The sequence below is a fragment of the Trachinotus anak genome, unplaced genomic scaffold (genome assembly GCF_046630095.1).
Source record: "Trachinotus anak isolate AG129_WGS33_773 ecotype Australia unplaced genomic scaffold, CSIRO_AGI_Tana_v1 ptg000031l, whole genome shotgun sequence".
Lineage (NCBI taxonomy): Eukaryota > Metazoa > Chordata > Actinopteri > Carangiformes > Carangidae > Trachinotus > Trachinotus anak.
The window spans coordinates 3,966,564-3,980,581 of record NW_027273882.1 but is presented as its reverse complement, the minus strand read 5'-3'; the positions used below and the strand labels follow the sequence as shown (position 1 = coordinate 3,980,581).

General features: G+C 39.8%; 1 protein-coding gene across 5 annotated transcripts; it reads right to left on the bottom strand.

The window, feature by feature from the left end:
• Positions 1–2,848: 2,848 nt before the first annotated feature.
• LOC139612372 (microtubule-associated protein RP/EB family member 3-like) lies at positions 2,849–12,119 on the bottom strand. 5 transcript variants are annotated; one of them, XM_071467877.1, is made up of 9 exons: positions 12,001–12,119; positions 9,037–9,104; positions 8,455–8,582; positions 8,211–8,356; positions 7,578–7,737; positions 7,433–7,474; positions 6,178–6,311; positions 5,536–5,688; positions 2,849–4,404 (listed from the first exon to the last, which is right to left on the bottom strand). In XM_071467877.1, the coding sequence occupies exons 3-9, from the start codon at positions 8,573–8,575 to the stop codon at positions 4,336–4,338; spliced, it is 825 nt and encodes a 274-aa protein (XP_071323978.1). In that variant the 5' UTR covers positions 8,576–8,582; positions 9,037–9,104; positions 12,001–12,119; the 3' UTR covers positions 2,849–4,335. The 5 variants fall into 5 exon arrangements, with proteins under 5 accessions (XP_071323978.1, XP_071323979.1, XP_071323980.1 ...); XM_071467878.1 differs by having other exon boundaries at positions 8,455–8,579; XM_071467879.1 differs by lacking the exon at positions 12,001–12,119 and adding an exon at positions 9,191–9,209.
• Positions 12,120–14,018: the final 1,899 nt, after the last annotated feature.

Genomic DNA, 14,018 nt, shown 5'->3' with positions numbered 1-14,018 from the left:
ATTAGCACAATAATCCACTCCACTAATGACTTCCGTCTGGCCAACGATCTGAATGAGTTCTACTGCCGCTTTGAAAGACAGTGGGACAAGCCTGACACTAACCTCCACATCAGAGCCACATCAGAACCCCCCTCCTCCCCTACCAAAGGAACGTCTCTCTCTATCCTGGAGAGAGATGTCAACAGGCTTTTTGAGAAGCAGAACCCCCGCAAAGCAGCCGGTCCTGACTCTGTCTCTCCATCATCCCTGAAGCACTGTGCTGATCAGCTGTCTCCAGTGTTCACGGACATCTTCAACACCTCACTGGAGACCTGCCACGTGCCAGCCTGCTTCAAATCCTCCACCATCATCCCTGTCCCCAAAAAACCAAGGCCCACAGGACTAAATGACTATAGACCCATTGCCCTGACCTCTGTGGTCATGAAATCATTTGAGCGCCTTGTCCTGTCCCACCTCAAATCCATCACTGACCCACTCCTGGACCCCCTGCAGTTCGCCTACAGAGCCAACAGGTCTGTAGACGACGCCGTCAACATGGCTCTCCACTTCATCCTCCAGCACCTGGACTCCTCAGGGACCTATGCCAGGATCCTGTTTGTGGACTTCAGCTCTGCCTTCAACACCATCATCCCGGCTCTGCTGCAGGACAAGCTCTCCCAGCTGAGCGTGCCTGACTCCACCTGCAGGTGGATCACCGACTTCCTGTCTGACAGGAGGCAGCACGTGAAGCTAGGAAAGCACGTGTCTGACTCCCAGACCATCAGCACTGGATCCCCACAAGGCTGCGTTCTTTCTCCTCTGCTCTTCTCCCTGTACACCAACACCTGCACCTCCAGCCATCAGTCTGTCAAGCTCCTGAAGTTTGCAGACGACACCACTCTCATTGGACTCATCTCTGATGGCGATGAGTCTGCCTACAGGTGGGAGACTGAGCGTCTGGTGACCTGGTGCAGGCAGAACAACCTAGAGCTAAACGCTCTGAAGACAGTGGAGATGATAGTGGACTTCAGGAAGAGCCCAGCCCCACCCACCCCCATCACCCTGTGTGACTCCCCCGTGGCTACCGTGGAGCATTTCCGCTTCTTGGGAACCACCATCACACAGGATCTCAAATGGGAGCTAAACATCAGCTCCCTCATCAAAAAAGCTCAGCAGAGGATGTATTTCCTGAGGCAGTTGAAGAAGTTCAACCTGCCAAGGACTATGATGGTGAACTTCTACACCTCCATCATTGAGTCCATCCTCACCTCCTCCATCACCATCTGGTACGCTGCTGCCACGGAGAGGGACAATAACAGACTGCAGCGTATCATCCACTCTGCTGAGAAGGTGATTGGCTGCAATCTTCCGTCCCTCCAGGACCTGTACGCCTCAAGGACTCTGAGGCGTGCAGGGAAGATTGTAGCTGACTCCTCCCACCCTGGACACAAACTCTTTGAGACACTCCCCTCTGGCAGGAGGCTGCGGTCCTTCAGGACCAAAACCTCTCGCCACAAAAATAGCTTCTTCCCATCTGCTATTAGCCTCATCAACAAGGCTAGAGAGCCCCACTGTTGCTGATCAATTGCACCAATCACCAGAAAAAATTCCTTGTATGTGAAAACATACTTGGCAATAAAACTGATTCTGATTCTGATTCTGATAATTGTCTAAAATCTTATTTGATCATTTTTATACTTACTCAAATATTTGGCATTTTTTGCTTATAAAAATAAAAATAAAAAATTATTATCCAGTTCTCAAAATAGTTGTCCATTAACTGGTTGATCAACTAACTGCTACCACTACTGCTTCTATGATTGGTAAATTGTTGCAGTAACTTTCCATGACAAAATGCCAAATATTTCATGGTTTAAGCTTCTTAAATGTAAGGATTTGCTGCTTTTCCTTGGCATAAATTACAGTAAACAATCATTCTGAGGTTTCAAGAACCGGTTGGACAAAACAAAAACGCTGGGTAATTGTGGAATTCTCACAATTTCTGATATTTTACATTGAGAAAAAAGAAAATGCAAAATCATAAATTAATACTATCAGCCAAGTCCCAGAAACGTGACTTTTAAAAAAAAATATCTTCATATTTTTTCAATAAGAGACAACACGAAAACTTTGCTTAACTTATACTAATCAGTTTTGAGAAAAAAAACAAAAAACATTTCAGCTCATTTGCAACTTCCTATAAAGACTCTCGATATTACTGAAACCAGATGTGATCAGGATAACATAAAACTGTTATTATATAACAATAGCAACAGTGTAAAATCCTGCACTAGAAATGTATTATCTAAAAATCTAAGGTCTCTGTTGTAGGCTCTGTGGCTCTATCACTGACAAATGCCAGATCCAATTAAACAATTTTCTGTCTGGCTGTTGTCTGCGAACAGACGGTGAGTGCTGGCTGCAGTGTCTCTCAAAAGAGGCGCTTAATATTGCTTAAATGAGCCACTTAGTGTTTGGCAGAAACCTCCTGGATCTCTCTCAAGACCTCCTCCATTCAATGTGAGTGGAAAATTAACCACTGACCACAGTGGACATCCTGCTGAGTCAATATGTTAATCTTTTGCAAGTCAACTGTGCTTTTATTTCCTTAGCAATACATGTCTCTCTTTTTTTGCACTTGTACTTGCATAATATTTTGACAAGTACAATTGATTTCGTGCCAACATGACAGCGAGACTTAATATCCTTGTGTCTACACTGTAAGTGTTTGTGTGGTGTGTGATGTGAGCAGTTTGCTAGAGCCTGATACTGATTTGCATAGAGAAAAGGAATTAGATAATACAGCTCCTGATAAATGGGAAACACAGCAGCAACATCACAGATGGCACAAACAATGATACTGATAATCTTACTTTTCTTGAACCTCAGAACTTTATTTCATTCCAGCAGTTACTCCAAATGATGCAAGTTTATCACATGGCTGCCATGGCAACAAACAGTGAGAGAGGGTTGGATGTTTTGTTCTCTCAGACTGGTCCAACTAATGTCAATCACATTCAGCCTGGCTGTCACTCACATAAACCACACCCATAGCTCCTTGGCAGCGACTGTGGTGTTTTACCGCTGTGCAACAAAACTCAATTAAATACGGCAACAGAAGAGTAATAATAGCAGCTAAAATGTTTAACTCACTTAACACAGTCAAACATTAGTATTTAGTAGTGTCTGTCTGTAGTCTTACCTTTTTATACATTTGCTCATTCATAGAATTCAAAGCCTGACATTTGTCTGATAAATAACTTTTACATTGACGCGTCTGACTTGGCCATTGAGGAATTCAATGTAAATAAAAAAACAAATCTACAAAATATAAAATTGCATCTTTCTATATCTTCCTGGCAGGAGCCAGTCACTGCATGTTGGCATTTTGGATCATTTCAGTCAGTTTGTTTTGCTACATTTAGTGCAAGACCTTCAGTTTCCCCGAATCCAAAACCGTATATTTTTTTCAAAAACTGTATAGAGCAGATTAAAAAAAGATAAATAAATAAAAACATAAATACATCATGCTATCTCATAAACAAGCTGACAGTTTCATGAGCAAACCCTCTCTGGTGGGACAACTTCATGAATAAGAACATACTCTGTGATTTTTTTTTTTTTGCTTCGGAATGATGATTTTTTTATGCATGTACATGTGAGCAGTTCAAAGTCTGTGATATGTCTGCAGCCTAAATGTACGTTCACATGTGTCTTCATATGCACACATCAAATATATGCATGTGCAGGCCTCTCTCCTAAGAGGAGTAATGCCATTTATAATATCACTGTGTGATATTTCCATCCAAAATATTCTAAACTGGTCACATTGTGTGGTTTCATATATAAATTCTACAGAGAACCCTGATGCACGTATGTGTGTGTGTGCGTGTGTGTGTGTCAAAGTGTGGTCACCAATCACAGTGCATGGTGACAGAAAGTGACCTGCCTCTTCAGACAGACAGATTGATAGCACTGTTTTTGTCAGTGCTGGATCCCTGTAATCTCACTGCTATTAACATTAAACCTTCAACAGGCTAGCAAGGCTAAACTAGCCCTGTAGTGCAGCTGTCCCCTCTGGTAACAGGTTAGAATAAGTCAAGCAAGCCAAGCCAGGCTGATGTGTCCTAGTCCAGACATGTCTGGGTTAAATGTCCTTTACTAGTAGGAGTTTGGGAAGCTAGGCTGTACAACAAAGTTGTCATGGCAGACTGGATGGGAGAAGTAAGGGGAGACTGTAAAAAGTAAAGTAAAAGGGAAAAAAGAGGGGGGTAGATGAGAATAATTATCAGGGAGATTAAAGGATGAGAGGTGGGAGGGGAACAAAATGATGGTGATGAAGAGAAGAGGAGGAGTTCAGAACTCCTCCTGGTCTGCCTGTGCTCCTTCTTCAATTTCCTCATCCTCTGGTGGTGCAAATCCCTCCTGAAAAAAAAACTTCGGTCAGGATGGTTGCTCATAATGTTTGTATTAGTGAAAGTTTATTAATGACAATGCTGAAGCAGCTTTCCTGTGCGTCTAAACGTCCTTGGTGTTTTCCCCATGCAACATTACATCATTCTGCAGTGTCTGGGACTGATAAGCAGCAATTCAAGCAGTGTCTATCTGCTCTGTTTTGTACCTCGTGAGATTCTGTATGTTGCCTTTAAAGCTGACTTGAAAAATTCTGACCAGATTTTAGAAACTGCATGCCTAAACTGCAGTTGTGTCATACATAAATGCTGCAAAAAACTGTGTCAAAGAGAAACAGTGTTGACAGATTTCTATTAACAAAGACTGCATTACTGAATGAAGGAATCTGTCTGTCTGTCTAACTGTCTGGCCTTCGATTTTCTTGACAGCGCCTCATCTGCTTAACTTCATACTTCATATGTATTTCTGATGAAACTGAAGAAGTGCAGTGATGGCAGTGTTAATATTTTTTCTGGATGAGCCGTTTTCGAAAAAAATAAAAAGAGAAACATTAAATAACAGTCAGTTAGGGCTGGGGTGACTCATCCACCTAATTAATGTGGTCAAAGCATCCAAGCTGCAACTACAAAACCTGCACAGGAACATCTTAAGTATGGGGGTACTGAAGACACAGACTCAGGCTCTGCAAATTGGAAATGGCTTATCAGAGCAGTACAACAGCTTTGCATGGTCACTTGAAGCAAGAGCATCAGGGATAAAAAAAATAACTATTAATGACATAACAAGCACACTTTGAACAGACACTGCACAAGTGATACTTATTGTATCTACCTGTATGTACCTCTTACTGTGCTGTTTACCCTCTGACACAGTGAGAAACCTGGTCTCTTGTGTACATGTAAACATATTATTTACTATATATGCTTCACAAAAATGGCACTGAAGGCAGGGTTGTTGTATTGTAGTAACAGCAACAGTAGAGTAACTCGTTCATCTAAATACTGGGAGAACTATTACTATATTGTACTTATTCATGTACATATCCAGGCTTCTCTTATTGCAATTAAGTATTAGACTATAAAACTGTAAAATTATTTGTCTATGGGCATGTGCCTGATTAATGTCTAATCTGACTTTATTTACCTCTGTAGCATAGAGTACGTCTATGATTTTGCTGAGGACTGGGTTGCTTCCATTTTCGTTTTCCTGGCAGATGAGCTCAATGTCTCTCAGCTTTCCAAAGTAGAAGTCCCTCTCCTTCTCCAGTCCGTCTACAGTCAGCTTCAGATCCAGCAGCTGTGTGCAGAGGCAGCCATTGAGAACAGTGGTAAAAATATAACAATATACAGATGAACAGCAGAAGGGACAAGATAGTGTGAGTAGTTATGAGCAATAATCAAAACAACTGATGAGGTAAAAACTAAAGTCAAGGGAATCCAAAAGTTAAAACCTAGAACAGCCTAGCATTAAAGACATAAAAATATACATTCAAAATTTCTTATCTGTTAAAAGTTCTGTAATTACTATTTTATTAAATGTCTTTAAACTGCGCAACAGAGTGTAAAAATGTGAGAATATGTTGAGTCAGTCCACACATCTCTGCACCTTGTTTCCATCATGGCACAGAGCGATCACACTGACCTTGCAGTGATTATTCTGTTATGACAAAGCGGTATTCGTCCAGCCTGGACCCATTTGGTATTCTCAACATGACACTCAGTATGAAACTAGTGTCACAGTGCACTTTTGAGAAGCATCCATTTCAACAGATTAGAGCAGTGGTACCTGCTGGTTGAGCTCTATGAGCTCAGCATCTCCACCATTACGGGTCACAGGAGTGGTCCTGCGTGCTGCTACGTTGATCTGCCTCTGCGGGGTGGGGACATTCTTTGGCGCTGTGGGAGATGTTCTCATGGGGCCTGGAAGAAATACACACATATACACACACATTTATTTATCGACACTCTAGTATCTACACTCTATCTAGTTATTCTCAGTCTTCTCTCAGTTGTCTATGACAGATTCTCTTCATTTTAATCAATGCAACTGTCTACGCTGTAATATTTTACTTGCATCTTATGTGTGTATGTGTATATATCAAATATGACCCAAAGCATGCTTTTATGCTTTACATCCATCTTTTTCACTTTCACACTCTCATGTGTGTTTCTACATGATTGCTGTGAGTTCTGTGTACAGTAGTGCTGCAGCTGAAAGATGCAGCAGACTTGCAGCAGTTGCTGTTGTGTTGCTGATCAGCTGCTTTCATCACTTGGCCGAACGTCGACAGAAAATAACAATCAATTCTAAACCGCCATCTCACTGTGACCTTATGCCCCTTCAAGAGATGAGGATTTCCCAAAATGTCCTCGATTTGTAAATGTTTCCTCAGCATAAGGCCAATTAACAAAAAACAAAAATACTTCTATCTCACAAAGATAGAAGTATCAAAACAAACATACATGCGCACACATAGGTTCATCCTTTCAGGATGTCTTAGCAGTGTGGGTGAATTTTTTTACCTCAAAGAGGAATACCATTGTTTTGGTAGCTTTTGCAGCCAAAATCCTGACCATAATGCACATATGCTTATTCTCCTTTATACAGAGCATGGGAAAATTGATGATGACGATTGATAATTTAGGTTGTATGTAATGTATTTCCTTTTGTTTTTGTCCTTTCTTTCCCCACTACATGCAGCAACTCCAAATGTCATTTGGCTGCATCAAATCAATAACAATAATTATAATAATAATAACAATAACAGCATCGACCTGTTTCAAACAGAATATCCTGTGATAGAGGCCACAAGGCCTGCTTTGATACAGACACTGTCAGTAACTTAAATTCAAAATATACTGTATGATATGCCTGTTTAAAACTTTGTAGGTGCACACAACTACAGAGATGCAATTAAAGCCCACAGAATGTCAGACTAGACCAATCCAAATGTGACTCACAGTATGAATGTTGGTAAAACACTGCAAGGACGAACAGGCACGCACACACACACACACATGCTTGATGGAGGGGATGTTACCTGAGCGAGGGGGTCTTTTAGGTTTGTGATGAATTGGTTCACCTGGGTTAGAGGTGGGGATGTGGTTGCATGAAGAGGTGAGAGCAATGAAATGAAGCGTTTGAGTCCACATACACCTGACCCACACATCGTACATGTACAATACCTGGGTTGGGTGGAGGCGGCGTTCCCTCCTGGCCCTGCCGTGACAGTAGAGGGTCGTACTCTTTCCCGTCATAGTTGGCATCAAAAAACTTCTTAAACCACTGAAGGAACTCAAAGTTGTCCTGGAACTTCCCCTTCACCAATCTCTCAACTGGGATGATCTAAGAAATAAAGAGAGTTAGAGACAGAGAAAGAGAGAGAGGAAGAGAGAGGTAGTGTGTTATGGAAAGATTTTATAGAACTATATTTCTGTATAATCTTATTTAAATAGCAGCAAAAACAAGAGACAACTCCTGGATATGGATCTAAGAGAAAACAGAAAAAAAAAACACTACCATGGCTGATCCCTTTGACCAGGGAGTTTCTGTGTGCTATAAAATGTGCTATAAAGCACGACATGTAGCATTTTTACATTCAGTAGAAATGCTTTGGGGTAATTATTATAAACAATGAGACTATGATTGGGATGAGTGGAAGCCAGTGGTCATTTAAACATTTAAATGCTAGAACATCTTTGATGTGTCAGCTCACTGCTGCTTCAACGACTCTTTAACCCAAGAACACAATTTATTTAACCTTATTGTTTGTTTGTGTGTGTGTGTGTGTGTGTGTGTGTGTGTGTGTGTGTTCTCACCTTGTCCACATTCATTCTTTTGAACCCAGCCTGTAAGACCTTGAAATTGTGGATGTATTCATGTTCCAATTTAGCATTGAACTTAACTTTCTTCAGTAATATGCACCCCGGAAACAGCATGTCCATGAACTGGCAGTAAGCAGAACCTATAGAAAAATCACACAAACATATTTACTTTTAAAGTATAATATACATTTTGAATTTAATTACAAACTTACCACTAAAAAAAACAAACTGGGTTTACCTGAACAGAGCTGCTCGATCTTTGTGTAGGTGAGCTGCAGAGAGTCGTTGACCCATGCCAACATGTCATGACGACTCAGGTTCTCTATGGTCATAGAGGTGGAGTAGACATTCACCGCCATCCTCCTGCTTCACAAAAACACACACACAGGCAAATGTTTGCAGATAATATATACAACAGCTGAATGACGGATTTCTGAAGTCTGTTTAATATTTATTGCCTTCAGTTGTAAACAGCCAATTCTTTGTACTGATAAACACAATCTTCACAATATCTTTTTTGGGGGATAGAAATACTCTACATACTTTGTTAAACCAAATTATCTATTATCTAAATTATAAAATTAGGTAACCACTTAATCTACTGCCTTTGTCATAGTAATGCCACAGTAAGGGCAGAATCATACATAGCATATGACTGCTTTCTGCAAATGTAAAACACTCGAGTATTTATGCTTATACTTATATATTAAATAACAGACCCTGTCTAATATAGCTAATATGTAAGAGCTGCCCAATTTACTGCTTTACTAGGCAAAAAAAACAAAAAACAAAACAAAACATGAACACACACTTTACTCACCTGCACTGGGTGTGTTTTCGGTGTGAACTGTTTCAATCAGGTTTTGCTGGACCACCTTATAGAAAGACCTGGAGACAGAAACCAATATCATGTGAGATATCAGTCCTGCTAGCACTCATACCACACTGTAAAGATAATTATAACTCAAACTTACTTTTCTGGAAAATCTGACTTTTCCTCAAAGGTAACTGGTGTATATCCCCTCTGAGCATTAACTGCTCTATACGTGCCTTTCTATTAGAAGGGCAAAATGGTTTAGCGTCTTGCTCCAGACCACTTCCGCAGCGTTACAATATTAGATACTCCAGAGATAAACTAGCAACCAGTCGCTAGTTCACTCACTAGGCCACTAATCTCTGTCTCAGTAATCCTTTTAGCTCAGGTCCAACATGCTGTAACCCATCGTAGTTCACACAGGTAGCTCAGATCACCAGAGGACGTAGCCAAGAGACACGAAAACCAATACATCAGTGATTCATCACACTGACAGCTCAAGATGAGGAAAAATCCAACAATATCAAGGCATTTCCTGTGAACTGACTGTCTCCAAAGTAAACACCATACAGGATGTTCTGCTGAACAATCACCTCCTGACAGCAGGGCTTCACAGAGGCAGCACTGTCCACCAGGCAAATTCTACTAATTTGGTTATCACTGTTCAATCTGCCAGTTATGCCAGGTCTGTGTGTGTGTAGACAGAGTGTTCAATCAGTCTATAGACTATTACAGAAATCTATTTTGAGAAATTTATGCATTGTAAATGGCAAAATAACCTGTTGATTTAATGACTGTCTTGTACACAGGTGAAGCAAACTGCACACACATGAGTACAAACAACTGTCAGGTCACTACAACCTGTTTAGATATGTGAGAGACAAACAGTCCATTTGTTGCAAATTAACCTATAACTACTGCCTATTAAGTCACATTTTTATTCATTATTTATCAGAAAAAGCTTAACAATTGCAGATTAAATAATTATTCAACAATTTCAAAGTTATTTTTCATGCAAAAATGACCACAATGTGCTGTTTACAGAAGATTCCCTGCTTTAGTTTTATTGTGAGTCTTATATGATGATAAAATGAATTCAACAGATTAATCAATAATGGAAATAATTGTCAGTTACAGCCCTAATTTTGAGAGTAATTCTATACAAACAAACAACACTTGCTTGGCTTTGTTTAAATTGTGCAAAAAATGATTATAGTTGACTTATATTTGACTCTGAATATAGTTATGATACATTAATTCTATCTACAGACCCTGACGATAGTGTTTATAATAAGATGATGATTAGAGTGTAACTGAAAACCTGGACTTTCCCAGCTGACAGACCGTCCATCTATTTTTATTCTTGGTTGTTTTTGTATCTCACCCATCCACTACCTCTTTTATTATAGTACAGGTCTCTAATAATAAAATGTAATTCCTAAAAAGTTAATCTTTCCTCCCAGATGTAATAAATTCATGTTTCTTTTAAGAGCTGGCAATATTAGTTTTTAACTGTTAACACAGTCTGAGTTTAAACTCAGAGCTGATTACTTTGGTGTATTCATGTCAATCTCAAGGGATCTATACATTATCATTCATTATAAATACAACTGTATCTAAAAGTATTGTTCTTACTTCATTTTCAATAGCTTTGGATTCTCCTTTATAGTTTGCAACAGTTGTAACTAGACATGATAAAGTTGACTAATTGATCAGCAGAAAATATACTGTCCACTATTTTGATAATTACATCAATTAATCTCTATTTTACATAGGCCTGCAAGTAATGATTATTTGTACAATCTCTTGATTATATTCTTGATCAATGAATTTATTGTTTGGTTTTGTAAAACATAAGAACATAGCGAGAAAATGTGATACCTTCAAATGCCTTGTTTTGACAAACCAACAGCCTACACTTCAAGACAAGAAAAAAAGCTGCAAATCCACATATTTGACAAGCAGGAAAGAAGGAAAATGACTTTGTCAATGAGTTTTATGACTTTGCTCTGTAGTTTCTGCTTCTTATTCCTTCTGTTTTCGTCCTGTCTTCAGTGGTTTCATTTTCATACTCTATATTTCTGTTTACAATCTTCAGTTTTCACACGGCAACAGAGAAATTTAGTGACAAAGTTGCACTGGTTTGTCATTTATGAATTCCTTGTAAATAATAACATTATAACACACACACTGAACTTTTTTTAGCATGAAAAATGTCAACAGAGTGATCAGCTACTGAAACAGTCACTGAATTTTTGATTAATCTTCTAAATGTCTGAGCTCAAATTTAGTTTACAGTTGAGTCATTGAATATTTTACAAAGCGACCTATTTTATAAGTTCTTCTCCTGCGTGAAGACCTCATCTGTAAAGTGACTGGAGCTGTCAGATAAATGTAGTGGACTGAAAGGTGTAATAATAAAGGAAATCCTCAAGTACAAAAACCTATATAACGTAATATTATTATTGTTGTGAATGCAGACTTAATAGCACTTGTGAGCTCTCCTGTGTGAGTTAATGACCAAACTTCACTGCCCGGCGGGGGTCGGTTCCTCCGGGCAGCCTGGCGCTGTGACGGTTGACGCTGCAGCCGTTAGACGGTGCGACAGGCTCCGCCGCCTGGATCACCCTGGACCGTAACGCCGCTAGCTCCCAGCTAACAACAGACGTTGGCTGTCGAGGTGAAACCTTTGCGTTTGAGTTGCTGAATGAGGACTGCAGAGTCACACCGACCCATTTAATGTGCGATAGCGAACTGAAAATAAAAACAGTGTGGGTGAAAACCGGACTTTTTCGGGCTAACGTTACCCCCCTCTGGAGGCCTTTTCGGTAATACACACGCACATTACCGGGGAAACTACGGGATGTTTTCAACTATTTATCTGACGCGCAAAATCAAACTCGCCGTTCATACGCTGATTTGAAACACACAAAGCTTCATTTTGGGTGAAGTTGAGCTGATATTACTCACCGGAGCGGCTCTCTCCGCCGTCCCGCGGTCTCCGGTGATGAGCTCCTCTCCGTCGCTGTCGCCCCGACCGTTGCCTCAGCGAGCTGACGCGAGAACGCCCGCGCGCCTAAGCCCTTCGCAGTGCGCATGCGTGACACAGTTGCAGGATTCTCCCGTTGTATTTCGTGAAACTGGTGTTTTGACGGGCAGCCATGATGGAGACAGAGTCCGACGGCATGACTGCGGCCCATGTTTGGGGATTAACCTGACCGGTGGTGCCCCGCTCTCCTCCTCTGCTTCAGTTTTTCACTTATAATTAAAGTTCACATGTCATTTTTGTCAAATGATCGAGATCCAAGAGTCAGCGAGTGAATGTTTAACCATATGAGGGCATATGATTCAGGACAGTACCACAGTGGAATACAGCCTAATCTTTTCAGTATTACTTATTTTATATTTTTCATAGTCAGCTATGACACGCAATGAGCAATTGGTGCCACTAAGTCTCTGATTAAAAAAATAAATAATGCATTTTTAATATGGTTACACTGATACTATTACTGTATAATAGTATTAGGCCTGCTAATTGTATTTCCAGACCAAAACCTAAAGATAAACTTAGATCATGTAAATTCCAAAGGCTGGTTTAACATCAACACACTGAGATCCTTATGCTGAGAAGAAAACAAAAACAAATTACAGCATGTATACCTTAAAAAAAAAAAAAATTACAAACAAACAAACTGTAGGAGAATGAGGCATGGTAGCAGAATAAGTGTCTTGTTAAACAGCTCTGGGTGTTTTTTGTTATTTTTCCTTCTCTTTGCTCCATCGTCTAATTGTGGTGTGACATAGTTGCACCTTTTTGTAATTGTATTCTAGTTTTATTGTTAGGTATACATTAAACGTATTAAACTGTGTATACAGTTTATTCAGTTTACTATGTATATCAAGCATCTTGAACACAAGCATTTCTGTTTTATCTCATCTTGTGAATTTTTCCGATTGCTTCTGTTAATAAAATTTACTTTTTGCTATTTCTTTTCCTAAATTTCATATAGAGTAGTCTGGCTGTGACTATAAATCTTAGCATTCACAAACAAGTGTCATAAAGGAGCCATCAAGATGGGGTTTTTTTCACTTTATTCTTTGCTGTTATTCTTGTGGTAAGAAACAAGCAGCCACTTACAGATTAAACAGGTTCACTGTCCAACACAACAAGAGTCTACAAACACACACAGCCACTGACCAGTCACAGTTCCTTCAAAACAACAAAACCATCCAACAATAAAATAATGTTGTAGTTAATTGTAAAAAAACAGCACCAGTTGTTGTGAACCTGTGGGAGAGACTTCACTCCTCCGTCTCCATGTGGTGCTCTTCATGCATGGGTGTTGGCGTGGCACGGGTGATTCACATTGGCACATTTATTCTTTCAACTAAAAAAACAAACATCCTAAATATATTGTACACAGGCAAGAAGACGGTGATCATGTATAAATATAATACTGCTAGGCAGGAATGAGACATCATCAGGAGGTAAGAGGATCAGTGGTTTTCTTCAGCCTGTGCAGCTCAATCTTCCTGCTCCGTGGAGGAACACTACTCCTATAACAACAATCCCATTTTATTTTCCTACAAATAGAAAGTTTACGTTCAAAATACAGTCCGTGAGATGCTACTGAAACTCAACAACATAATCTCATTTCTGCTGCTTACTTTCTGTCTCCCTATGCACGATCTAGGGCCTCATTTATCAACTGTTTTGATAGTTATTGTTAGTTGGAACAACTAATATTCATGTAAGCAGAACAAATTCTCTGTGGTAGACAAGCATAATTACAGCTAAACATATATTTCCACAACAGAGGCGGAATTAAACAGACTACTGGACAACTCAATGTTTTCAGGGGAGTTTAATTTGAATCAAGCAACTTTTTTTGCTCTGAAATGAAAATTTTTCACGGACAAGACCCTTGTGAAAGTGATTATCCTGTTTTAAAACTTTTTTGTGACCAATATTTAAGGATTTATATCTT